This window comes from Talpa europaea, assembly GCF_964194135.1.
Source record: "Talpa europaea genome assembly, chromosome: 11".
Classification (NCBI taxonomy): domain Eukaryota; kingdom Metazoa; phylum Chordata; class Mammalia; order Eulipotyphla; family Talpidae; genus Talpa; species Talpa europaea.
Window position 1 is genome coordinate 54851770 of NC_140078.1, and position 24890 is coordinate 54876659.

General features: G+C 39.1%; 1 protein-coding gene across 2 annotated transcripts in view; it reads left to right on the plus strand.

Annotated features, from left to right (window-relative positions):
• Positions 1-1597: 1597 nt before the first annotated feature.
• The window catches only part of EOGT (EGF domain specific O-linked N-acetylglucosamine transferase), a gene marked incomplete at both ends in the record, with an annotated part of 32461 nt that continues 9168 nt past the window's right edge, over positions 1598-24890 (plus strand). The window contains 8 exons of one of the 2 annotated variants that reach the window (XM_084246722.1): positions 1598-1807; positions 3114-3214; positions 4277-4385; positions 6586-6680; positions 7305-7409; positions 10076-10182; positions 17026-17129; positions 24501-24593. In XM_084246722.1, coding sequence (XP_084102848.1) covers positions 1598-1807; positions 3114-3214; positions 4277-4385; positions 6586-6680; positions 7305-7409; positions 10076-10182; positions 17026-17129; positions 24501-24593 — 924 coding nt within the window. The remainder of the gene's footprint in view (positions 1808-3113; positions 3215-4276; positions 4386-6585; positions 6681-7304; positions 7410-10075; positions 10183-17025; positions 17130-24500; positions 24594-24890) is intronic. The other variant, XM_084246723.1, reaches the window with a different exon arrangement.

Below are 24890 nucleotides of genomic sequence, written 5' to 3' on the forward strand. Positions count from 1 at the left end.
TTACCTAAAAATATCAATTCAAATCACCTTTACAATAGATAACAGTATACTTTTCAAAGCTACCTAACAGGACAACTGTACTATTTCCCACTCCAGAGGACAAAAAGATTTCTCCTTGGTGTCCCCACTGTTAGTTACCATCCCTTGGCCTTGGAAATTAAGGTTTGATTGAACATATTGGTCTGTTTCTAAAGCTCCTTAACCTTAACATTCATAGTCAATGAGAACTATTTGAAATTTGTGTTTTCTGCTATGCCCCAGTGCCAGCCTACCTTTGGAGGGCAGCAGCCAATGAGTAATATGTTCTATCATCTAATAGAAAGGCCACCTTTTTCTTTTTTTTAAATAGAACAAATTTATCACTAAAGTGAACCAAAAATGTAATGATTATGACCTACGGTATATAAGAGAAATCTGGCCCCAGAGATTTAATCTTTAATGGGATGACTTAGAAATGGCAGTAAGGCTGTGACCTTAATCTCATTGCAACGCTAAGGTGGGACAGGGAGACTTAAGTACCGTGTTTAAGGTAGACTGCCTGGATTTCACTCCTGGAGTTTACAGAGGCTTAGTTACTATTAGAGATGTTACTATACACACTAGAATGTGAGCTTCGCAAGCCTAGAAATTTAGTTCTTGACCTCGAATTGCCGCATCCTTGTAACTTTTAAGTGTACCTAACAGATAGTATATTCTCACACACTGATTGTGATTATTAGTTTTTATTCATCACCTATATACTTGCTCAGGACCATTGCACTTTATTTTCTCCCCTCTCTCTGGCATATTTCCCCCACTTCTTGTCATTCAGGTCTCAGCTCAACTGTTATTTAGCACACCCTTTTCCCTCCCCATAGCCACATGACATTAAACATTTCCTTAATAGAAGCATAGCATTTAATGTGGCAGGTACTCTAAATACTTTACCAATATTTAATATACAGTCATGTCTTGAGGAAACTTTATCATGATTTGCATTTTGTAGGTGGAAATGCTGAGGCACAGAAAGGTTAAATAACTTGCTCAAGGTCACAGTCCATGTTCTTCATCACTAGGCTATGTTGTCTATCTTATTACTTTATTTCAGGCATCAGCAAACTGGGTCATATTGAGTCCCTCTCTTCATTTTTGTAAAGTTTTATTAGAACATAGCCACCCTCATTCCGTCAGCATAGGCTAATGGCCTATGGCTTTTTTTCCATGTAGCATTGTTGAGTAGTTGCCACAAACATGAGCCTGCAATGCCCAAAAATATTTTCTGCTTGGTCCCTTACAGAAAAAGTTTGCTGGCTCCTGGCTTATTTGAATCCCAGCATATTTTCAACATCCAAGTTACTTGTTTATTTATTTGATTACTTAGGTCTCTTGCACTAGATTTATGCTCCATGGTAGAAGGGACCTTCTTTGATTTATTCACTTCTTAGCTCCTAACCAAATTACCTGGCACATAACCAGTTTGCAATAATATGTACCAAATAAAGGAATGTTATTCAGTGATGTGGCAAAATTCATTGTAGCTAAAGTTAGCCCTTTGACTTTTAGAGGATAGGTCTTAATGAAGATGTTTTCAATTTGATCTCTAGGTGTGGAAGTTGCTATGTTAACATTGCTTGTCCTTGGAGTATTACTTCATGATGTCTCACTGAGTAGCCAAGATGAGTCTCCTTCCAAGACTGAGAGCATGACAGGCACCCCTCTGTTTGACTACGCCAGGATCCGCCTGCCAGAAGAACACATCCCCTTCTTTTTGCACAATAACAGACACATTGCCACTATCTGTAAGAAAGACTCACACTGTCCTTATAAGGCAGGTATTATTTTTTCTCTTATATATTTTAAAAGGATCCAGTTTCAGCTTGTTTACTACTTTCATTTCATAACCTGAATCTTTGTGACTACGATCAATCATTATATTTCATCTAGTGTTTCTAAGTGACTAAGCTTTGTTTAAATTTTTTTCCCACAAACCAGAGTGAGATTTAAAATCTAAATCACTAGTAAAAGTGGTGGTCAACTGTATTTTTATTTTCTGTAAATGAAGCAAACTAGATTTTATGCAGAAAACAACTAGTTAAATGCAACTAAAGGATTTTTTGGCCCCTCTTTTCTTAAACTGCACTTAAAAGGGTTACTTAGCACTTAATTTCAGTAATAACACCTCTGCCTTTGCCTCCACATGATTAAGACGTTCTTGTGGCCTTCCTTCACAGAGCTGTTGAAAGGCCTCAAATTGGAGCCCATTAAGATGTCTCAGGAGACCTTCCAGATCAAAGCTGGGCATTGTGAGAGGCTTCCTTTCCCATGGTGCGGGCACAGGAAGCATATGGAGAAGCAGACCTGAGAATCAGACCCAGCATTGCTCCTGGGGCCTTGCAGAAGAGCCTTCTAAGCCCAGGGGCCAACAATAGTTGCTGTCCCCCAAGGGTTGCAGAGCTGTCCCTGTCTTGTGGGGGCTCTGCTGAGTGGACTGATGAGTAAAATTGCTGATCCATTCAATTTAACTATGATTCTTTTGGTGGCAGAAATTTCAGGTTATGTATCTCTAAGGACTAATGCTAGAATTTTTGTTCACTGGAAAAGGAGGTTTCATTAAGCTACTTCAGGAAATTTCAATTCAAATGGTCTGTTGATTAAGGGCAGATGTGATCGGGGGTGTGATTAAGGATAACTTAGGAACCTTCAGACAGCTATTCTTAGAATTTAGTCATTATTATTACATAAACAGTACCATAAATTATAAAAATTAAATTATATAAAAAATTATTTTCAGGCCTCTCTGGTGGCCCAAGGGGTTAAGTCTCAGCACTATGAAGCTCTCTGCAGCTACTGCAGCATGAGTTCAATCCCCCATCAGGGAGGTGACCTACATGGTGCACAGACCTCTCCTGTCTCACGAGCTGCTCCCCTCAGCAGTATATTTCAGTGGATCCACCTGTTCTGCTCCCCACTCTGTCTCTGATGAATCCTCTCACCCCTCCCCCCACCTCTGGCCTACACCCGAACTCTCATATGCATAAATAAATAAATCTTTTAAAAAATTATTTTCATCATAGACAAATCTAAGTGTCCTCTCTGTCAGAAGAGATGTCTTATATTCCTGTGTTATGTTCCAGAAACACTTAGAAAATCTAAAGTACTGCTGGGGTTATGAGAAATCCTGCAAACCAGAGTACAGGTTTGGTTACCCTGTTTGCAGCTACGTGGACTCGGGATGGTAAGTTTGCAGAGAACACTTTCTTGCTTTTAAGTCATCTTTTTTTCTCTGCATTGTATTCAGATGCCTCGATTTCAGCTTTTTGGTTTTAGTAATTCCTTTAGGTATTGTTTTGCTTATACCTCATGAATTCAACTTTATTATCTCCCACTGGGACAGGAATGCCTCTCACTTCCTCTGCCAGAGGGAGAAGACAGTCTAGATCACAGAAAATGTTTTCCTCAGTATACTCTAATAGATATATTGATGGGTTCTTCTTGATTCTGGAAGGAAGATTAAATATAATTAGTATTTCCAAAATATGTGGGGTAAAAGGGGTAAAGATAATACTGTAATTAACATTTCATTGTCTTGAGTCCATGATAAACTTCACTTCATATATTTCTATTGTCTTTATATCGTAAGGAAATATGTCTGGGCACCTTTCTGGTGGCTTAGGGGTTAAGTCTCAGTGTTACCACTGCTAAGGCCTGAGTTCTATCCCCAGCCAGGTATCTAACCCAATGGTGCTGCAGACCTCTCCTGTCTTGCCCGCTACTACCCTCAGCAGTGTATTTCAGTAGCTCTGCCTGTTCTGCTCCCCACTCTGTCTCTGGTGAATCCTCTTACCTCCGCAACTCTGGTCTATAACGGAGTTTATGCAAAAATAAATAAATAAAATCTTAAAAAAAAAAGTATGTCTATAAATAACTTATTTTGATAAGCTCATGTAACATGTATACTTTTAGGAAAAATTAAAGAAATGAAAGGTTTCTGGCATTTTAACCTTTAGAAAAAATTCAGGGTTAAAAAAATAAAAAGAGGACTTGCCTGGTGGCTCAGAGATTAAGGACACAGTGCTACCAAGCTGTATCCAGCCATTGCAGCATGAATTCAATCCCTAGCCGGCCAGGGAGCTGGCCCACATGGCGCAGTATTTCAGTAGATCTGCCTATTCTGCTCCCCACTCTCTCTGGTGAATCCTCTCACCCCTCCCCCCACACCTCTGGCCTATACCCCGGTTCTTGTATGCATAAATAAATAAAATTTAAAAATAGAATTTTTATTTTTTTTTGTGAACAGGACTGACACCCTCAAGTCAGCTCAGGACCTCTTCTGGAGACAAGCTGATTTTGGATACGCAGGCGAGCGGCTAGAAGAGATGCATGTGCTGTGCCACCCTCGGGAAATGGTGGGTAATAAGTGAGCATGGCTTTTAAAATACTTGCAGAGTTTAGATCACAAAGTCAAAACAAGATAGATTGCACTATGAAAGGGATCCCTCCCTGCCATGTATTTATTGTCTTATTTAATTTTATTTATTTTATTTAAGAATTTTATTTAATTTCCAAAAACCAGTTCTGTTTCACTTGGAAACCATTTCCTCATTTTCACACATTTATCAGATCACCATATTTGGAGGCAGTTAATTTACTTCTAGAGTTAGAATTGTTCCCTCCATCGTATGCTAGAGAAGGTAAACTGGTAAGTTGCATCTTTACAAATTTTTACAAACATGCCTCTACTGATGTGCCTTTTGTTTGTTTAGCACTTTAGTTTGCAAAAAGTTTTTCTGTGTATTAGTTTGATTTTCACAAACATTATAGAGTTAGCCAGGGCAGGCATTAGCCTGTTGCCATTTAGCCAGAGAAAACAGGTTCCTTAAAGAAGTTAAGTAACTTCTCTAAGACCTCACAGCTACAATGTAGAATTGTACATCTAGAATTAAAATGCAGATCTCTTTCTGTGTACTTTCACTCATACCAGGTTGTACTCTATGGGTAAGTAACACATTGTCAAAGGCAATTTAGGGTAGTATTGAGTAGAACAGGTTCCACGCTTCAGATTTCAAATCCTGAATCTCCGACAGGGCGCCCAAACTTTCCATGTTTCAATTTCTTTTGTTTTTAATCTGCCTATTTCATAGCTTGTAGTCAGATTGAAATGCAATTCTGCCATTAAAAATGCTCCAGACAGGGGGCCTCTCTGGTGGCACAAGGGGTTAAGTTTCAGCCTATGAAGCTATCAGCAGCCACTGCAGCATGAGTTGGATCCCCGGCCAGCGATCTACCCACATGGCGCAGCAGACCTCTGCTGTCTCTCCTGCTGCCCCCTCTAAGCAGTGTATTTCAGTCAATCCACCTGTTCTGTTTCCTACTCTGCCTCTGGTGAATCCTCTCCACCTCTACCCCCAACCCCCCACCCTGCACCTCTGGCCTACACCTCAGGTCTTGTATACATAAATAAATAAAATGAATCTTTTTAAAAAATGCTCCAGACAGGGCCTGATTTCCAGCAAAGGGCTCAATGTTAATTTCTAAACATCCATGGGCTTGTAAGCACTTTTCATGTGGAAAGGGAAAGGGAGGAGCCACAACCCTGTCCCAAGGTGGGAGCTACCCCTGTCCCAAGATGGCTTTTTTTTTTTTTTTTTTAAGATTTACTTATTTATTTATACAAGAACCAGGGCACAGGCCAGATGTGCGGGATGGTGAGAGGATTCACTAGAGACAGAGTGGGGAACAGAACAGGCAGACTGACGAAATACACTGCTAAGGGGAGCAGCGGGCTAGGCAGGAGAGGTCTGCTTGCCTTGTGGGACCCTCGCCAGCCGGCCTGGATCAAATTGGCGCTGCAGAGACTGCGGACAGCTTCAAATGGCGCTCAACCACCTGCGCCACCAGGGGAGGCCCACCAAGGTGGCCTTTAGAATGCTTTCCTGGTGGGGATCAACCTGATATGCTTGGACAGTTAGAGTAGGATAACTTACCAACAAGATTAAGGCCTCATGCTCATTGGATGTCATGGGAAAAACAATACAATGGCATTTGAATCTATAAGGAAAATCCAGATAAACATTTTTTTTTCGGAGTTAACCCTCTTTCAGCACAACCAGATTGGTGGAAACAGAAGCTGACTCTGGGAGTGGATGCTTCACCGATTTAGAAAACATTCCTGTTGCTGTTGAGACAGACTCCCACAAGTTTTATGGTTTGCAGAAAGTAGCTCTTAGTAAAATTGGCAAAATGCCCTTCCTGCCTTGCATTTTAATGTCTCTTATGTTTCATTTGGCTCTCTTTCGAAAATACTTTCTTACATAGCTATGGGGTAATAATAGTTCTGAGGCTTTTTTTTTTTTTTAAACAGTTCCTGGCTTTAAAATTTGAGGTGCTATAAATAGGATAATTAGCAAAAGTATATTTGGTTGAAGTCTGCTGGAAGGACAAAAATCCTTAAGCAGAAACAGTCTTCAGGAAGCTTTCCTTCTCATATTGTGTGGTTTGGACCTGACGCTGTGCATGTGCTCAACATGTCTAGCAAGTCTGTGTGTGTCCTCAAGTTAATGTTAATGCTCAAGTTACTTTCTTTCGTTTTTCTTAATCTTGTTGCAGAATGACTCAAGTCTGGTGTGTTCCCGTTATCTTCAGTTCTGCAGAGCAGCCCGTCTCTACCTTGATTTAAGAAACATCAAAAGGAATCATGACAGGTACTTAAAGTGATTGATGAAATCTAATGGAAATTCTGAAATATTTTCAGATCTGGGTATATGCCTGGATTTTCCTCATAACAATATGGTGGTGGATTTGGGAAACAGGACACGAGTTAATTGTTTTGAAGTTTTGTTTGGAGACATCAGTTTCCTTGTACTGTTCTATCTCTTTTGTATGTATTTGAAATATTCTGCTAGAAAGAGTTAAATTCTAGTGAAAAACTGATTTTAGAAATTAGTAAATCACTAGTTACAGCCCATGTTCCTGAGTCATGAAAAATTTTATTTATTTATATATATTTTACATCATTGTTCATTTTTGTGCAATGTTTGCTTTCTCCTCTCAGATGTAGTTCCCATAGAATTCCCACCACCCATTCACCCGTGCACCATCACCATAATCCCTTGTGCCCTTCCCACCCTGTTTTGATCTTCTCCCCCTGTCCTGCAGCATGTCTCTGATTTATAGTTGCCTGTTTATTTTTGTTTCGTTTAGTTTTTTGTTATGATTTTCCCCCTGATTCCTTATTTTGTTCCCCTATATTCCTCCTATAAGCGAAACCATCCAATATTTCATGGAAAAAATTTTCGAACTCAACTTAATTTGTTGTTATCCACCAGATTTAAGGAAAGTTTTTTCCAGAGTGGTAAGATTGGAGGCCACTGTAAACTTGACAGTCGTACATTGATGTCTGAAGGTCAGCGCAAAAGTCCTCTGCAGTCTTGGTAAGTTCTTTTTTTAAATGGTTTTTCTAAACTATTTGTCTTTATTTTTTGTACTTACAGGTTTTGGTAAGAACTTTCAAATGGGAAATGTTACTTCATTTGTAGATAATCGGTAATGACTTTCTGGGAAGTTGATGGCTAGAGAGTGACTCTCAGTTGTATCAAAATTAAATATTTGTTTATACACTACTAGGAAGTGTCATACAGTATTTACCATTTGTTAATGAAAGAAGGAAAATCAATTCAAAATTAATTTTTATTAACTCCTCATAATTGCCACATATGTTTTGGGGAACACATTTTTTAAAAAAAAATACACATGTTGAAGTACATAGCAAGCATATAGAGAAATATGCAGTTTGGATTATGAAAAGGTGAACCCACCTGTGTAATGCCTACCCAGGTCAAAAGTCATCAGCCCTCAGACCTTCTGCCTGTCACACCCCTATCCTCCTCTCTAAAGGTAAACACTACCCTGACTTTTAACATCATTCCCCAGCTTTTTGAACTTCATAAAATTGGGGAACACATTTTGGTTTTAAACATTTTTACTATTACACTAATGCTGTAGTCTATCAAGAAATTTACCATCCCTAGAAATAAAACATGAGAACACTTTAAAGATACTTTTTATTTTAAAATAATTTTAGAATGTGTAAGTTTGAAAATCACACAGAGTTCCCATTGTACCCTTACTCCGACTTCCTCTAATGATGAGGTCTTACAAAACTGTACCTCAATGATCAAAAACAGGAAATTGATGTTGGTACAGTATTATTATTTATACACATTTGCATTTCACCAGTTCTTATAATTTTTGTGTGTGTAGCTTAATGAAATATATATCACATGCTTAGGTGCATGTAACCACTAAGACCGTATAAAGAACTGTTTATCACCCCAAAGAAACTCATGCTACCCCTTTATAGCTACAGAGGACACTTATGTAATGTTAATTGTATTTGTGCTAAGCAAAACATTCAGGATAAGAATCTACCATACATTTGTATGGCCTGTTATAGTCTGTAACGCAATATCTTGACTTAACAGACTTCTGCAGTAGGAGCTTCTGTATCCTACTAGGTCTTTTGGTTCTTAGTACATTTTGATATCTACTCTATAATATTTGATCACTAGTACCTTTGGAAATCATGGCATTTCCTTTTATTTGTGTTAGTTACTTAATGGAATATAGCTTATTACTCCAAAGCACATCCTAGGGTACATTTGTATTTATTATCTATTGCAGTATAGCAAAATTTCTCCAAATTTTAATATTTATTCATTGTCTACCCACCCCAGTTTCTCCAGATTGTAATAGTTTAAGCATAAGCAATATTTATTATGTCGTGAAGTTTCTTATGGTCAGGATTTCAGGGCAACTTAGCTGGGTGCGTCTGGCTGAGGGTCTCCCATTTGAGGTTTCTGTTAAGCTGTTGACACAGGGCTGTGGACATCTCTAGGCTTTACTGGGCCTGATGAATCCACTTCTAAGCTCACTCATGTGGTTGTAAGATTCATCTTTCTCTGACTGCTGACAGAGGCATCATTCCTTTGCCACATACCCCCCTCTCCCTACTGCGGCTCACAACATGGCGACTGGCTTTCCTGAAGGCCAGTGGTGGTGGGTATGATGTCCCAAGATGGAGGCCTCAGTGTTTGTATACCTCAATCTCAAAAATGACACACTCTCCCCTTACAGGGCTACAGCGTTGGGAGTGGCAAGGGATGAGAGATTACTCAAAGTCCATGTGGAATAATGGAGGGGCTACACTGGGAAGTAATGTGCAGTCCCCATCCAAAGGCAGTCTCATTTATTAGCATCAAGTACAAAGGCGGAGCAAGTATGTAGGGGAAAGCAGTTATTGGGGATGTAAACTAGGGTGGAGTGACCAGGGGCTATTGTCTGGGGGCTCCATTATTCCTGCTGATCACAGCATGTTATCTCTGTTCTATCTAACATCTGCTGCTGTGTTCAGCAGATACTGGTTTCCTAGTATATTCCTCTTCCAGGACTTTTGCTTTTGGTGAGACACCACTCTGACAAGCAGGAACTCTGGGCACCACGACAATATCCCTGAGAATAAGGAGGGCTGGGGATACAGTACACCTTCACTTCTGCCATTCTGCTGTATTCTATTTGTTAGAGGTGAATCACTAATTTCAGCCCACTCTTTGGGGGATGGAATTAATCTCCTCTTGAATAGGAAACACATGTTCCTTTCTTCCAAGAAGCTTACCTGTGTGCTGTCTTTCTGAGGCACTCAATAGTTCCTGGAATGCCACCTTTCTCAGAATCAAAAAATCTGTACAAAAAGTTCTTGAATCAAACTGAGCTTCCTAGGAGTATTGGAAACTTTTCTGAATCTTCTGACTTTATTGGTACACTATTTAACCTAACTCACTATGTAAATTTCTCCTTTGGAAAGTTCCTAGTTTATCATGTACATTAGGCTGAATTTAAAAAAACAAATTTTCCCCTTTTCTCAACATTAAAATCAATATCAAGTTGTATATATGTTGGTATGTTTAAGAAGTTTTATATGTCTCCATTATAGTTTATACTTGAAGTAAAATTTCCCTACTTAATAAACCCTAAGTTATGATATTGCGCTAAGAAGTTCAGGAAAATAGTTTTGAAAGCATCTACCAATTCATAATTCCAGGTTTGCTGAGTTGCAAAGCTATACTCAGCTCAACTTCAGACCTATTGAAGATGGTAATTGTGACATGGTTATTGATAAGCCAACCTACTTCATGAAATTAGATGCAGGTGAGATGTTTATTCATTTTATTTATTTAGGTTGATGAGATTTGATTTCTTTTTTCTTGTAGTATGTATTGATTTCCTATGACTTTTTGGGAAATATAACAGTGGATTTGCTTCTGACTTTTTTTTTTTGAAAAGATTTATTTTTTTATTTATATAAGCACTGGGTACAGTCAGATGCGTGGGAGGTTGAGAGAATTCACCAGAGCCATTGCGGGGAGCAGAACAGGCAGACTGACGAAATACACTGCTGAGGGGAGTAGCAGGCGCGGCAGGAGAGGTCTGAGGGCCATGTGGGACCCTCGCCAGTGGCCCGGGATTGAACCAGCACTGCAGAGGCTGCGGGCAGCTTTGCAGCCCAGTGCTCAACCGCTGCGCCACTGGGGAGGCCCTCTTCTGACTTTCTTCTCTGAAGAAGTGACCTTGTTTGAAATCCCCATTATTTTTACCTTTGATATTTTAGAAGAAACCTTCAAATTTATGACAAGTGAATGAATCAACAATCGCAGATGGGGGCCTCCCTGGTGACGCAGGGGTTAAAGACACAGTGCTATCAAGATGTTGCCAGCCACTGCAGCACAAGTTCAATCCCTGGCTGGCCAGGAAGCAACCCACATGGCACAGCCCACATGTCTCACTCGCTGCTTCCCTCAGCAGTGTATTTCAGTAGATCTGCCTGTTCTGCTCCCCACTCTCTCTGGTGAATCCTTTCACCCCTGCCTACTCCCCTACCTCTGGTCTACAGGCCAGTTCTTATATGCATAAATAAATAAATCTTTTAAAAAATCAAAGATGATAGGAGGCAACATATGTATACCTTTTATAACTCAATTTACCCCATCTGGTTTCTCTAGTCATTTAATTTAGATTTGTGCTGCTTTAAAATAAATTTTTTAAGTCTTTTTTTTTTTTTTAAAGATTTATCTATTCATGCATACAATAACTGGGGCACAGACCAGACTTGCAAGAGGGTGAGAGGATTCACCAGAAACAGAGCAGGGAGCAGAACAGGCAGACTGACCGAAATACACTGCTGAGGGGAGCAGCAGGCGAGACAGGAGAGGGCTGTCAAGCCATGCGGGCATCTCCCTGGCCAGCTGGGATCGAACCCGGGCTGCAGAGGCTGCGGACAACTTCACAGTGCTTCACTCAACCTCCTGTGCCACCAGGGAGGCCCTAAAATAAATTTTTTTAAGTAAAAGCCATATGTGTACTGCGGCATGTACAAGGGCATGTGGATGCCCTTCACCTCTTTTGGCAAACTTTTAGCTATGGTTCTCATGACTAAAATGAACTTAAAATTCTTCTAAAGTTAGCACTGCAGTATTTTTTTTAACTTAAATTTTATTTTTATATTCCCCATACAATTATAACCCCCTTATTTTGACCCCAAGCCCTCCTTTACCTGCCCCCCACCCCACATAGAGTGTCTCTGGCTCATAGTTTGTTGATTTTGATATTTTCTTTCTTATAATTATTCTTTTTCCTGATCCCTTATTTAACTTTTCTAGATTCCTGCTATGAGTGAGACCATCCAGTATTTTTCTTTTTCTTTCTGGCTTATTTCGCTGAGCATGATCCCTTCCAGCTCCATCCATGTTGCTTCAAATGGCATGTGTTTATCTTTTTTGAATGCTGAGTAATATTCCATTGTGTATATATATCACATCTTCTTGATCCAGTCATCTATTTTTGGGCATCTGGGCTGTTTCCAAAGCTTAGCTATTGTAAATAGTGTAGCTATAAACATAGGGGTGCAGGTGCTCTTTGGAATTGATGTTTCTGTGTCCTTTGGGTAAATACCTAGGAGTGGAATTGCTGGATCATATGGAAGCTCTATCTTTAGTAGGTCAAGAAATCTCCACACAGCTTTCCATAGTGGTTGGACCAGTTTGCACTCCCACCAACAGTGCAGGAGAGTTCCTTTTTCTCCACACCCTCGCCAACATTTGTTGTTGCTAGTTTTTTTAATATGTGCCATTCTCACTGGTGTAAGATGGTATCTCATTGTAGTTTTGATTTGCGTTTCCCTGATTACAAGTCATGTTGAACATTTTTTCATATGCCTGTTGGCCATTTGCATTTCCTCTTCAGAGAAGTTTCTTTTTAGCTCTTCTGCCCATTTTTTGACTGGATTATTTTCTTTGTTTTTGTTGAGTCTCATCAGCTCCTTGTAGATTTTTGTGATCAGTCCTTTATCATTAGTGTTGTGTGCAAAAATGTTCTCCCAGTTGGTGGGGTTTCTCTTTGTTTTGGTTATTGTCTCTTTTGCTGTTCAGAAGCTCTTTAATTTGATGTAGCCCTAGCTGTTTATCTTTTTCTTCACTATCACTGCTTTGGGTGATGTGTCAGTAAAGATGTCTTTGATGTGCATTTCATGTAGTGTTTCGCCTATATTTCCTTCTATGTATTTTATGGTTTCAGGTCTTATGTCTAGTTCTTTAATCATTTTGAGTTGGATTTTGTGCATGGTGTTAGGTAGTAGTCAAGCTTCATTCTTTTGCATGTAGCGACCCAGTTTTCCCAGCACCATTTATTGAACAAACTTTCTTTGCTCCAATGCATATTCTTTGCTCCTTTGTCAAAGATTAGTTGACTATAAATCTGTGGGTTTATTTCTGGATTTTCTATTTGGTTCCATTGGTCCATGTGTCTGTTCTTGTTCCAACACCATGCAGTTTTGATGATTATGGCTCTGTAGTATAGTTTGAAGTCTGGGCGTGTGATGCCTCCATTCCTTCTTTTTTTTTCAGGAGAGCTTTGGCTCTTTGGGGGTTTTGGTGAATCCATATGAATTTCATCAATAATTGTTTTATTTCTTTGAAGAATGACATCGAAATTTTTATTGGAATAGCATTGAATCTGTATATTGCTTTTGGTAGGATGGCCATTTTAATAATGTTTATTCTTCCAATCCATGAGCAGGGGATGTCTTTCCATTTCTTTGTGTCTTCTTCTATTTCTTTTAACAGTGTTTTATAGTTTTCTTTGTATAGGTCCTTTACCTCTTTTGTTAGATTTATTCCCAAGTATTTGATTTTTTTGTTTCAGTAATAAAAGGGATGGTTTTTTTGATTTCTTCTTCAGATTTATTGTTTGTGTATAGGAAGGCTACTGACTTTTGCATGTTGATTTTGTATCCTGCCACTTTACTGAACTGATTGATGAGTTGAATTAGTTTTTCTGTGGAGTTTTTGGGGTTCTCTATGTATATTATCATATCATCTTCAAATAGTGATAGTTTTACTTCTTCTTTTCCTATTTGGGTTCCTTGTATGTCTTTCTCTTGTCTTATTGCTCTGGCTAGGACTTCCAGTATTATGTTGAAAAGCAGTGGTGAGAATGGACATCCTTGTCTTGTTCCAGATCTTAATGGAAATGCTTTCAGCTTTTCACCATTGAGAATGATACTGGCTGTTGGCTTGCCATATATGGCCTTTATGATGTTGAGGTATGTTCCTTGTATCCCAAGAATTTCAAGGGCTTTTATCATGAATGGGTGTTGCACTTTGTTGAAAGCTTTCTCGGCATCTATTGATATTATCATATAGTTTTTTTTTATTTTGTTGATGTGTTAGATAACGTTGATTGATTTTTGGATGTTGAACCATCCTTGTGTTCCTGGAATGAATCCTACTTGGTCGTGGTGAATTATCTTATAGATACATTGTTGGATTCTGATAGCCAAAATTTTATTGAGAATTTTTGCATCAGTGTTCATTAGGGAGATTGGCCTGTAGTTTTCTTTTTTTGTGCTGTCCTTGTTCGGTTTTGGTATTAGTGTAATGTTGCCTTCATAGAACGTGTTTGGTATTATCTCTTCCTTCTCAATTTTTTGGAAGAGTTTGTGAAGGATAGGCACTAATTCGTTTCTGGACGTTTGGTAGAATTCATTTGTAAATCCATCAGGTCCTGGGCTTTTGTTTTTGGGGAGTTTTTTGATAACCATTTCAATTTCGCTGCCTGTAATTGGTCTGTTAGGTGTTCTATTTCTTCTTTATCTAGCTTTGGGTGATTGTAGAGTTGTAGGAATTTGTCCATCTCCTCTAGATTGTTGAACTTGTTTCCATATAACTGTTCACAGTAGTTTCTGATTATTCTTTTGATTTCTGCTAGCACTGCAGTATTTTTTAAAAAAAATTATTTTTCCATTTATGCCCTTAATTCCTGAGAACTGCAAGCTCAGCTTTTACTTTATATACTAGTCATCCTGAGAGGAGAAACACAAATTTTACTTCATTATCTAATTATGAGGAATGGTTATTACCACGCCACATCATAATCAGAATTCATGAGAGGCTGGGCTTATCATGAAGTATTGACTGTTTCAGAATCACTCTAAGTTATTGATTATATTTTTAATGTGCCCTGCTTTCTGAAGTCATTATTCTTATATTACAAAGTTTTATTTTTAGAAATCAGGCAGGTTTAGATTTTTAAAATAAGAGCAGGTAAAAATGCTATGTTCATTGTCCTGACTAATTTTTAAAATATGAAGACTTAAAAAGGGCAAAGAAAACTGTGATCTTCCTGTTCAAGAATATGAATATGTAATTTTACTTAGATACGTATGCAATGAAGTATTAAAATAGGAATAATAGGCTGATGTGGATGTGCCATTTCTTTCCTATATTCCTAAGTCTACTTTATAAAAAAAGATTTATTTATTTACGCATGCAAGAACTGGGGTACAGGCCAGAGGTGTGGGGGGAGGAGAGGATGGGGGTGAGAGGATTCACCAGAGACAGAATGGGGAACAGAGCAGGCAGACTGATCCAAATTCACTTCTGAGGGGAGCAGCAGGCAAGCCAGCAGAGGTCTGCTGCGTCATGTGGGTAGCTCCCTGGATGGCCTGGGACCCAACTCGTGCTGCAGAGGCTATGGATAGCCTCACAGTGTTTGCTTAACCCCTTGCGCCACCAGGGAGGACCCATAAGTCTACTTTTTTCTTCTTAGGCTGCCATTCTATTTTCCTTTTTATATTAGTGCTTACCTTGAGAGATGAGCATTCCATAGAACAAGACTCACTGGAGGCCCTTGAGGACAGAGCCTATGTTTTCTCATTTATAAATTCTCCTGGCAACAAGAGCTATTTTGTGCCTACTGAGTTTCTCAAGAAATGTTAGGAATTCAGTGAATGATACATGAGAGACCTAATGTGCAGTGTAGCTAACCTGGGAGGACATGTGTTATAATAGAATTTGCTTTTTCTTGTTTATTTGAATATAGGCTTTTGGCAAGATTTTTCTGGGTGATAAAAGAAGCCCTTCCAAACATTCTTTCCAGATACCAGTCTAAAAAGAATGGAGGTTTCTTTTTTTAAAATTCTAATTTTCTGACACACTCATTCTTCACGATGGGAATGAAATCAGAATAATTTATAGTCTGCATTTGAGAGTCACTGTTTTTCTTTCAGTTAACTTTCACCCTCCTATAAAATGCATACTTTAAACGCCAGTTGTTGGAATTTCATCTTGTTTAGATGTGTTTCCCGGTTGAATACTGGATACTGTATGCCTAAGTCAATAGTACATGTTCAGCTTTTTTTTTAAAGACAGACTTAGGAGATTGCAAATAGTAGTTCTGCATTTTTATCAACTCTGTGTGACCTCCCAAACTTAGGTCTTCACTAAGGCTTCACCAGGTGTTAGGCAGCGGGCTGGGTACTTTTGGATGTATTATCATTTAATCTTTCCTAACAAAACTGGCACCTAAGTATAATATTTCCTTACTTCTAGTAGAGAAGCTAAAGACTGGAAACTTTACAAACTTACTGAGAACAGTGCTCATGAATGGCTGAACTGGGATTCAAGCCAGTTCTTCTGACTCCAAAGTTCATGCTCCTTCAAGTAGAATATGGGGCATGAAGCCCTTTGAAATGATAGTTAATATTTTCCCAAAAAGCAATATTAATATTGCTAAGTTAATATTTTCCCAAAAAGAAACAGTTATGAAAAGAAAATAATTAATATATTTATATTAATAGTTCATATTTTATATTATATTTATATTATATATTTATATTTATATTATATATAAATATATATTTATATTATATTATATTTATAAATATTATAATATAATATTTATATTAATAGTTAATATTTTCCCAAAAAGAAACAGGAATGAAAAATTCCAAAATGTTAACAGTTTCAATCTTTGCCAATACTTCTATAATGAAGGGATGTTACTTAATTGATTTAAAACATAAGATGTCATAAAGTACAACAATTAGTCTTCATGCTTCTATAATTCTATCTCATTTGAGTTTAATAGACTTATGTTATTTTTTCCTGGAAACTTAATGATCATTTGCTACTTAGTGTATATGGGAAAATGCATTCATAATTCCTAAATAATCAATTTTAAAGTAATATTTCTACCCATTCAATCTGTAATCTATGTGTGGATTATTTCATGTTTGGAAGAACTCTTATTGTTTTCCCCATTTATTTTATTTTTTAAAGATTTCTTTTTATATATTTATGCATACAAGAGCTGGGGTATAGGCCAGAGGTCTGGGCAGTGAGAGGATTCACCCTCTGGTGGGAGCAGAACAGGCAGATCAACTGAAATACACTGCTGAGGGGAGCAGCGGGTGAGACAGGAAAGTTCTGCTGTGCCTCGTGGGTTAGCTCTCTGGCTGGGGATCGAACTCATTCTGCAGTGGCTGGAGATAGCTTCATAGTGCTGAGGCTTAACCCCTTGTGCCACCAGGGAGGCCCATTCTCCCATTATTTTAGCTAAAAGATCATCACACTAGAAACAGATGGGATAGAATAAAACTTATCGAATCATTTGTTCTTTGGGGTTAATTAACATAGATTTCTTTTTTTCCTATACTAGGTGTTAACATGTATCACCACTTTTGTGATTTTATCAACCTTTATATTACTCAACACGTTAATAATTCATTCAATACAGATGTATACATCGTGATGTGGGACACTGTAAGTAAGAATGTGTTTCTGCTTTAAAACTGCCTTTGACTTGCTCAATAAATGTGAAACCCTGATGTTGTGAAATAAAATGTTCTAAGAGGTATCTGTTAATATAGCCTGGCACACAATCCAACCTGCATATATATGCACATGCATATGAATATCTGTGGAGAAGCATTTACATGTAATATATATATGGGCAGAGACATATGTATGTACCTTTGTTCTTTCAATTGTAGAATGAGATGGTGGAAGATTTCTTTGCCCCTTTGGGTAGGTGGAATTCCAAAGACCAAATGCATGTGCTGTTTACCCTTTATGTCGACTTTGAAGACTGTCATCCGCTTAACTTCCATGACTCTGACATGAAGCCTGTTAGAGAGTTTGCCTCTTTTTACAGTTTGGTCTATTGTAGTCAGTGTCTGCTTTGCTTAATTATAGCTTCCCTGTTGCTATTTGCTTTGCACCAATTGTGTTGTGTGTATCAGCTTGTTACACAGCACGTGTCTTAAGCACACGCATCTATATGTTGAATTACATCTGTTATTTGCTTATTTGTTCTTAGTCCAGTTTTTCCCCTCCTCATTCCTGCCCCCCATCTCTTTGTCTGCCTTTTCTCTCATTTTTCTCTACCTCTTCCACCTGTCAAGGTAACCCCAGGAGTTGTCCCAGGACACTCAACTGTGAAATGGAGTAATTATAATGTCCACGTTGTAATGGTGTCATTTTGAAGGTGTTCCATGTTGTATGTGGCAAGTCACAATGCCTGGCACATAGGACATGCATCTTATGACAATAAGGCTGAGAACAGTATATTTACTGCCTAACCTGGGAAACTGACCCACCTGAAGGTCATCCATGATTTAGCTAAATGTAACTCCCATGTACTCATGGGTCCCTCCCTTGGCATAAGTCTCTTCAGAGTGACATTATGGGGGAACCACAGCTTTCTGGCAGAGAAGCACTGGGCCTTTCTTACAGGGAGTCCTTCTAGCAACCCAAGCAGCTCAGCTTGGGTACAAAAAGATGGGACCCATCTGGAACAGGCATAGGAGGCTCAGGTGCCAAAGGGACCAACATCTCCTGGAATACCTGCATCAGCAAAGCTCCAAGGTCCCCATGAGAGATGCAGACAGTCAGAAATGTTATTGTACTCTCTCTCAGTACATATACAATTTTCCCATTAGATGCTTGTTTTAGTTAAAAGCAATGGTACCTAGAAGCGTAGTTGACACAGGCTATCCTTTCCAGAGAGCAGAGTCAGATAGTTAACTGAAGATCAAATTCTCATGCAGAAGGGGACATGGTTTACTAAGGTTTTTTTGTTCATAGATCTGAGGCTTGCAGTAGAGCTGCGTAGAGGTTTTCACTATTACTGCTCTTTAACCTGTAGTGAGATTTGAAGTCTGATGAGAACTGGTTCCACAATTCTTGGCATGTTCATGCTCTCTTTTGGTTCCTTCTTTGCATTTACGTTTCCTTCATGTTCCAATTTTGCTGCCACCACAGTTTCGTTTCTTGAAAATGTTTCCATTAGCAAAGGGAACAACAGTTCCTTTCTTTTCTTTTTTGAATGAATGCTTCTAGGCCACAATCTCCAGCTATCAAGATCTGCAATGATTAACTCATAATTCACTTGTGTTTTTCATGGTCTAATTATACCTGGTTTTATCTCACTGAATGCTTACAACCCTCCATGGGTTTTTGTTGTGGTGCTTTGTTTTTTTTTTTTTTAGCTGATTTTACAGAGAAGGAAACTAGATTCTGATTAGCAGACAGTGTCTAAGAAGTGTCTAAGATAACACAGTGAGGGGTAAGATCCATGATTTCAGTCCAGGTAGTCTGACCCCTGTGCTGTGCCCTGAAATCACAGTGCTTGATCTATTTTCTGTAGTTTCCTGAGGAACCTGTTTGACAAAAAAATTTCCAGACACCTTCCAGAAATTTTCTTGTACCTTGTTGCATGCTTTTCCACATCTCATACAAGAGGGCTAAGTTAAATCAAGCCGTTCTCTATGCCTGCTGGGATGGAGTAAATAGTTTTCTCTCACCATGACACTCATCGGTTATTCAGTAAATTGGGAACGTGTTTTTAGGGCAGTCTGACCTTGACTCCACAGACAGGCAGGATGAGTGTAACTAAGCATGTTGGCTGCCCTGTGCCTCCCTCCTTTTCTACCCTCTTTGTATTGATTTGAAACCTTGGTCAAATCTTGATCAGTGCGCACTTGATCAGAGAGGTTCTTGTTCTCCAAACAATCCAGTTGCTGCACAGTTCAGGCCACAGAACACCATGGGTTGCATGAAGAGAGTTAAGATATTGTGTGGTCACTGACTTTTTCTTTTGCTGGTAAGAACTTGAATGAAGCAATGCTGCATCCCCGGGGGATGCTGTTGCTGTATGCGCTGTGTCCAGGAGAAGAGCCGGGGGGCTGTGACTGCAATTCTGATCTTAATGACATTTTTAAAAATGTTTATTTATTTATGCATACAATAACGGGAGTACAGGCTAGAGGTGTGGGGGGATGAGAAGATTCGCCAGAGACAGAGTGGGGAACAGAACAGGCAGACTGACTGAAATACACTGCTGAGGAGAGCAGCGGGCAAGACAGGAGAGGTCTGCTGGGCCATGTGGTTTAGCTCCCTGGCTGGTCATCAAACTTGTGCTGCAGATGCTGCAGAGAGCTTCACAGTGCTGTGCTTAACCCTTACACCACCAGGGAGGCCCTGATCTTAATGACATTTTACAGCTGTTCCCTCAGAGAAGTTCATGGAGTGCTCCCGCTCCTGCTCTCAAAGTTCGGCAGCTCACCACTCTTCAGGCACACAGCTTCCGCAGTGGGATAGGCACAGCCAGTACCCTTCAAGGATGCATTAAGGGACACTTCTGGGCACAGAAGAGTTGCCTTGGTTGACTTACTGCAAACTGTCCATGTTTTCTTATGCTAGAAAGTAGCATGGCTTTATTATTCTTTTTAATTATTCAAGTGATGCCTGGTTATAATGAGTTCAAACAATACAGAAGTCTCCTTCCATTTCTCCAATTCCATTTCTCCCAAAGGTAACTGCAGTTATGTGTGAGAGTCTCTTGCAAGACTATTTTAAAATTAAATTTTAATAACTGGATAGACATAGCCTTCCGTAAAATTTAGACAAGGATTTATATTTATAAAATATTTTATTATGCTATATATGCTATATATGATTTGCCTAAAGATATGTTTATATCCTGATAGAAAATATACTTTCTCATATTGTTAAAAATATTATATCATGGACATCTTTCCAAGCCAGTACACTTGGGAGTGCCACCTTTTCAGCAGTACAATGCGTTCTATAGCCATCAGATGTATGACTCAGTGTGCCTTTGTCTCTCCCCCATCCCAATCATATTTCATTTGCTTCCAAGTCTTTGTTATTTACTGAAATGCTGCAGTGTGAACACCCCCTTTACATGCCCATTGTGGCGTTACTATAGGACAGATTCCTGTAAGTGAAATTTCTAAGTTGCATGTTATGTTTGAGCATGTTTAAATTTGAGACAGGGCCTCCCTGGTGGCTATCTGCAGCCTCTGCAGCACAAGTTCAATCCTCAGCCAGGGAGCAACCCACATGGCACAGCAGTACTCTCCTGCCTCACCCGCTGCTCCCCTCAGCAGTGTGTTTCAGTCAGTCTTCCTGTTCTGTTCCCCACTCTGTCTCTGGTGAATCCTCTCACCCTCTGCACCTCTGGCCTGTACCCCAGTTCTTATATGCATAAATAAATCTTTGTAAAAAAAATAAATTTGAGACAGACACAGGAGGAAATTTTGTGTCATCTTTGAGAAGATCTAAATATCCTTCAAGCAAGAATAGAAAGAGATCTCTCCTTCCCCTGCAGCAGATAATTTGAAGTTGAGGGGCATGGGAAAGAAGCTTCTAGAGATGCTTATTACTGAATAATACATGATTTCCCTGAAAAGAGATCAGTCACGACTGCAGTATTTTATTAAATTTACCTTTTAAAGGTTTCTTATTTTATCAGAATGTTATCTCAAGAAACTGTAATTACTTCCTTTACTTGCCTGTTACTTACTATTGAGTTAGAACAGGGATCCTTCATTTCTGATGGTGTTGAGAAAAACCTTTATTAGAACAACACTGGAGAAATATGTAAGGAAAGTATTTTTTTCATCGCCACTTCTAACAGTTCTCAACAACTTTGAAATAACACTAATATCTGCACAAAGTTTTCAGGATCTGAAACAATCCAGTTGCTGCACAGTTCAGGCCCACAGAACACCATGGGTTGAATGAAGAGAGTTAAGATATTGTGTGGTCACTGACTTTTTCTTTTGCTGGTAAGAACTTGAATGAAGCAATGCTGCACATGCTATAAAGATAAAAAGAACAACACATGCTATAAAGATAAAAAGACACAATGAATATAACATATAACCAACTGCAGGCCTCAAATGGAATCCTGCAGTGCATATTTCTTCTTCTGGATGAATTTTTCAATTTCAGTTATTCCATTTTACAATAAATTGATGTCTTTCCTTTGGCTGATGGAACACATAATTAATTTCCACTTTTCAAGTGTGAAATATATTTGGTAAATGTACTAGGAAGAACTAGTTCCCGCTGAGAGGCAGCTGCTGCTGTACAGGTTACCAGCTTGGAGTCCGGAACCAAAGAGACTGGATTTTATCCCAGTTCTACAAACAAAGTAGCTCCAGAGTTTTGGCAAATTACTTAAAATTGTGTTTCAGTTTGCTCATCTGTAAAATGGAGATAGTGACATTACCTAGTTCATCGTGTTTAAGGGATGGTTTAATAATGGAGGCATCACACTCCCAGACTTCAAACTATACTACAAAGCCATAATCATCAAAACTGCATGGTATTGGAACAAGAACAGACATACAGACCAATGGAATTGAATAGAAAATCCAGAAATAAACCCACAGATTTATGGTCAACTAATCTTTGACAAAGGAGCAAAGACTATGCATTGGAGCAAAGAAAGTTTGTTCAATAAATGGTGCTGGGAAAACTGGGACGCTACATGCAAAAGAATGAAGCTTGACCACTACCTCACACCATACACAAAAATCAACTCAAAATGGATTAAAGAACTAGACATAAGACCTGAAACCATAAAATACATAGAAGGAAATATAGGCGAAACACTACATGAAATGCACATCAAAGACATCTTTACAGACACATCACCCAAAGCAGTGATAGTGAAGACAAAGATAAACAGCTGGGACTACATCAAATTAAAGAGCTTCTGCACAGCAAAAGAGACAATAACCAAAACAAAGAGAAACCCCACCAACTGGGAGAACATTTTTGCACCCAACACTAATGATAAGGGACTGATCACAAAAATCTGCAAAGAGCTGATGAGACTCAGCAACAACAAAGAAAATAATCCCAGTCAAAAAATGGGCAGAAGAGCTAAAAAGAAACTTCTCTGAAGAGGAAATGCAAATGGCCAACAGACATATGAAAAAATGTTCAACATCACTTGTAATCAGGGAAATGCAAATCAAAACTACAATGAGATACCATCTCACACCAGTGAGAATGGCATATATTAAAAAAACTAGCAACAACAAATGTTGGCGAGGGTGTGGAGAAAAAGGAACTCTTCTGCACTGTTGGTGGGAGTGCAAACTGGTCCAACCACTATGGAGAGCTGTGTGGAGATTTCTGGACCTACTAAACATAGAGCTTCCATATGATCCAGCAATTCCACTCCTAGGTATTTACCCAAAGGACACAGAAACATCAATTCCAAAGAGCACCTGCACCCCTATGTTTATAGCAGCACTGTTTACAATAGCTAAGCTTTGGAAACAACCCAAATGCCCAAAAATAGATGACTGGATCAAGAAGATGTGGTACATATATACCATGGAATATTACTCAGCATTCAAAAAAGATAAACACATGCAATTTGCAGCAACATGGATGGCGCTGGAAGGGATCATGCTCAGCGAAATAAGCCAAAAAGAAAAAGAAAAATACCGGATGGTCTCACTCATAGCAGGAATCTAGAGGACTTAAATAAGGGACCAGGAAAATGAATATAAGAAAGTGAAAATCAAAATCAACAGAAAACTATGAACCAGAGACACTTTTTGGGGGGTGGGGGGCGGGAGGGGAAGGATTGGGGTCAGAATGGGGCGTTTGCAATTATATGGGGGAATATAAAAATAAAATTTATTATTTAAAAAAAAATAATGTCAAGTGCGTAGAAGTGTGCCTGGGGTTTAGGAAGTATGCAAGATGCTATTATTATTACTGTTAGTGGGGAATTATCACATTAATCATTCAAGGAGGACATCATTTCATAATTACATACATTGTATTGTGAATGTTAGAAACCTCCAAGGCATTTTCTTGATGGAAATTTCTTTCCAAAAGCATATTCCCTTTACTCTGATGCATTTTGCCCACTGAGCATATTCAGAGTGTGTACAAATGATGGCATATGGATACAGTTTGTTTAGCTCTGATTTTGGATAGAAAATACATAGAAGAAATGCCTGCAACTACTTTTCAAAGACATGGGAATAAAATGGACAAAAGTAGTAAAACAAAACACTTAGTAGACTCAAGTTATAATCGTGAATATCATTTCTGATGCTATTATATTAAATTAGGTACTTGCTCAGACCCAAGATGGAAATCTATTTTTTGGGCCTCCCCGTGACGCCAGTGGTTGAGTGCAGCTCTGTGAAGCTTTCCGCAGCCTCTGCAGTACCAGTTCGATCCCCGCCAGCCATGGAACAACCCACATGATGAGGCAGACCTCTCCTGTCTTGCCCGCTGCTCCCCTCAGCAGTGTATTTCAGCCAGTCTGCCTGTTCTGTTCCCCACATTGTCTCTGGTGAATCCTCTCACCCTTCTGCACATCTGGCCTGTACCCCGGTTCTTGTATAAACAAATAAATCTTAAAAAAAAAAAAAAGAAATCTATTTTTCATCCCTGGATTTTATGAACTTATTTAGGATCGTTAATTTTTAAAAAATATTTATTTATTTATACAAGAACGGGGGTACAGGCCAGGAGCAAGGGAGGGTGAGAGACTCCACCAAAGACAGAGTGGGGAGAAGAACAAGTAGATGGACCAAAAGCACCACTGAGGGCAAAACAGGAGAGGTCTGCCACGCCATGTGGGTTTCTCCCTGGCCAGCCAGGAATCAAACTGTGCTGCAGAGGCTGCAGACAGCTTCCCTGTGCTGCTCTCAACCTGCTGCACCACCAGGGAGGCCCTAGGATCATTAATTCTTAACACTTACAAGCTAAGTCAGGCATTTTGTTGCCTTTTTGACAAACCATGTTGTACCTTCTTATTGCCCTAATGTATTTTGTTTCCACTTTCAGAGCTCCTATGGATATGGTGACCTGTTTTCAGACACATGGAAAGCATTTACTGATTATGATGTTATACATCTGAAAACTTATGATTCCAAAAGGGTACTGTAAACTATACTGAAACTAACATTGCAGATTGATTCACCCATCAAATGTTAATGAGCTTCTATTAGCTATTTCCATTGATTTCTCACTTCTTTGTTTCTTTTTATAACTAGAATCCTCAGTGTTGTGAACATGTAGGTTTTAGAAACTACCTCCTGGGGCCTCCCAGGTGGCCTCGGGGTTAAGTCAGCCTTATCACCTCTGTGGCCTGAGTTCGATCCCTGGCCAGGGAGCTAACCGACATGGCACAGCAGACCTTTCCTGTCTTGCCTGCTGCTCTCCTTAGCAGTGTAT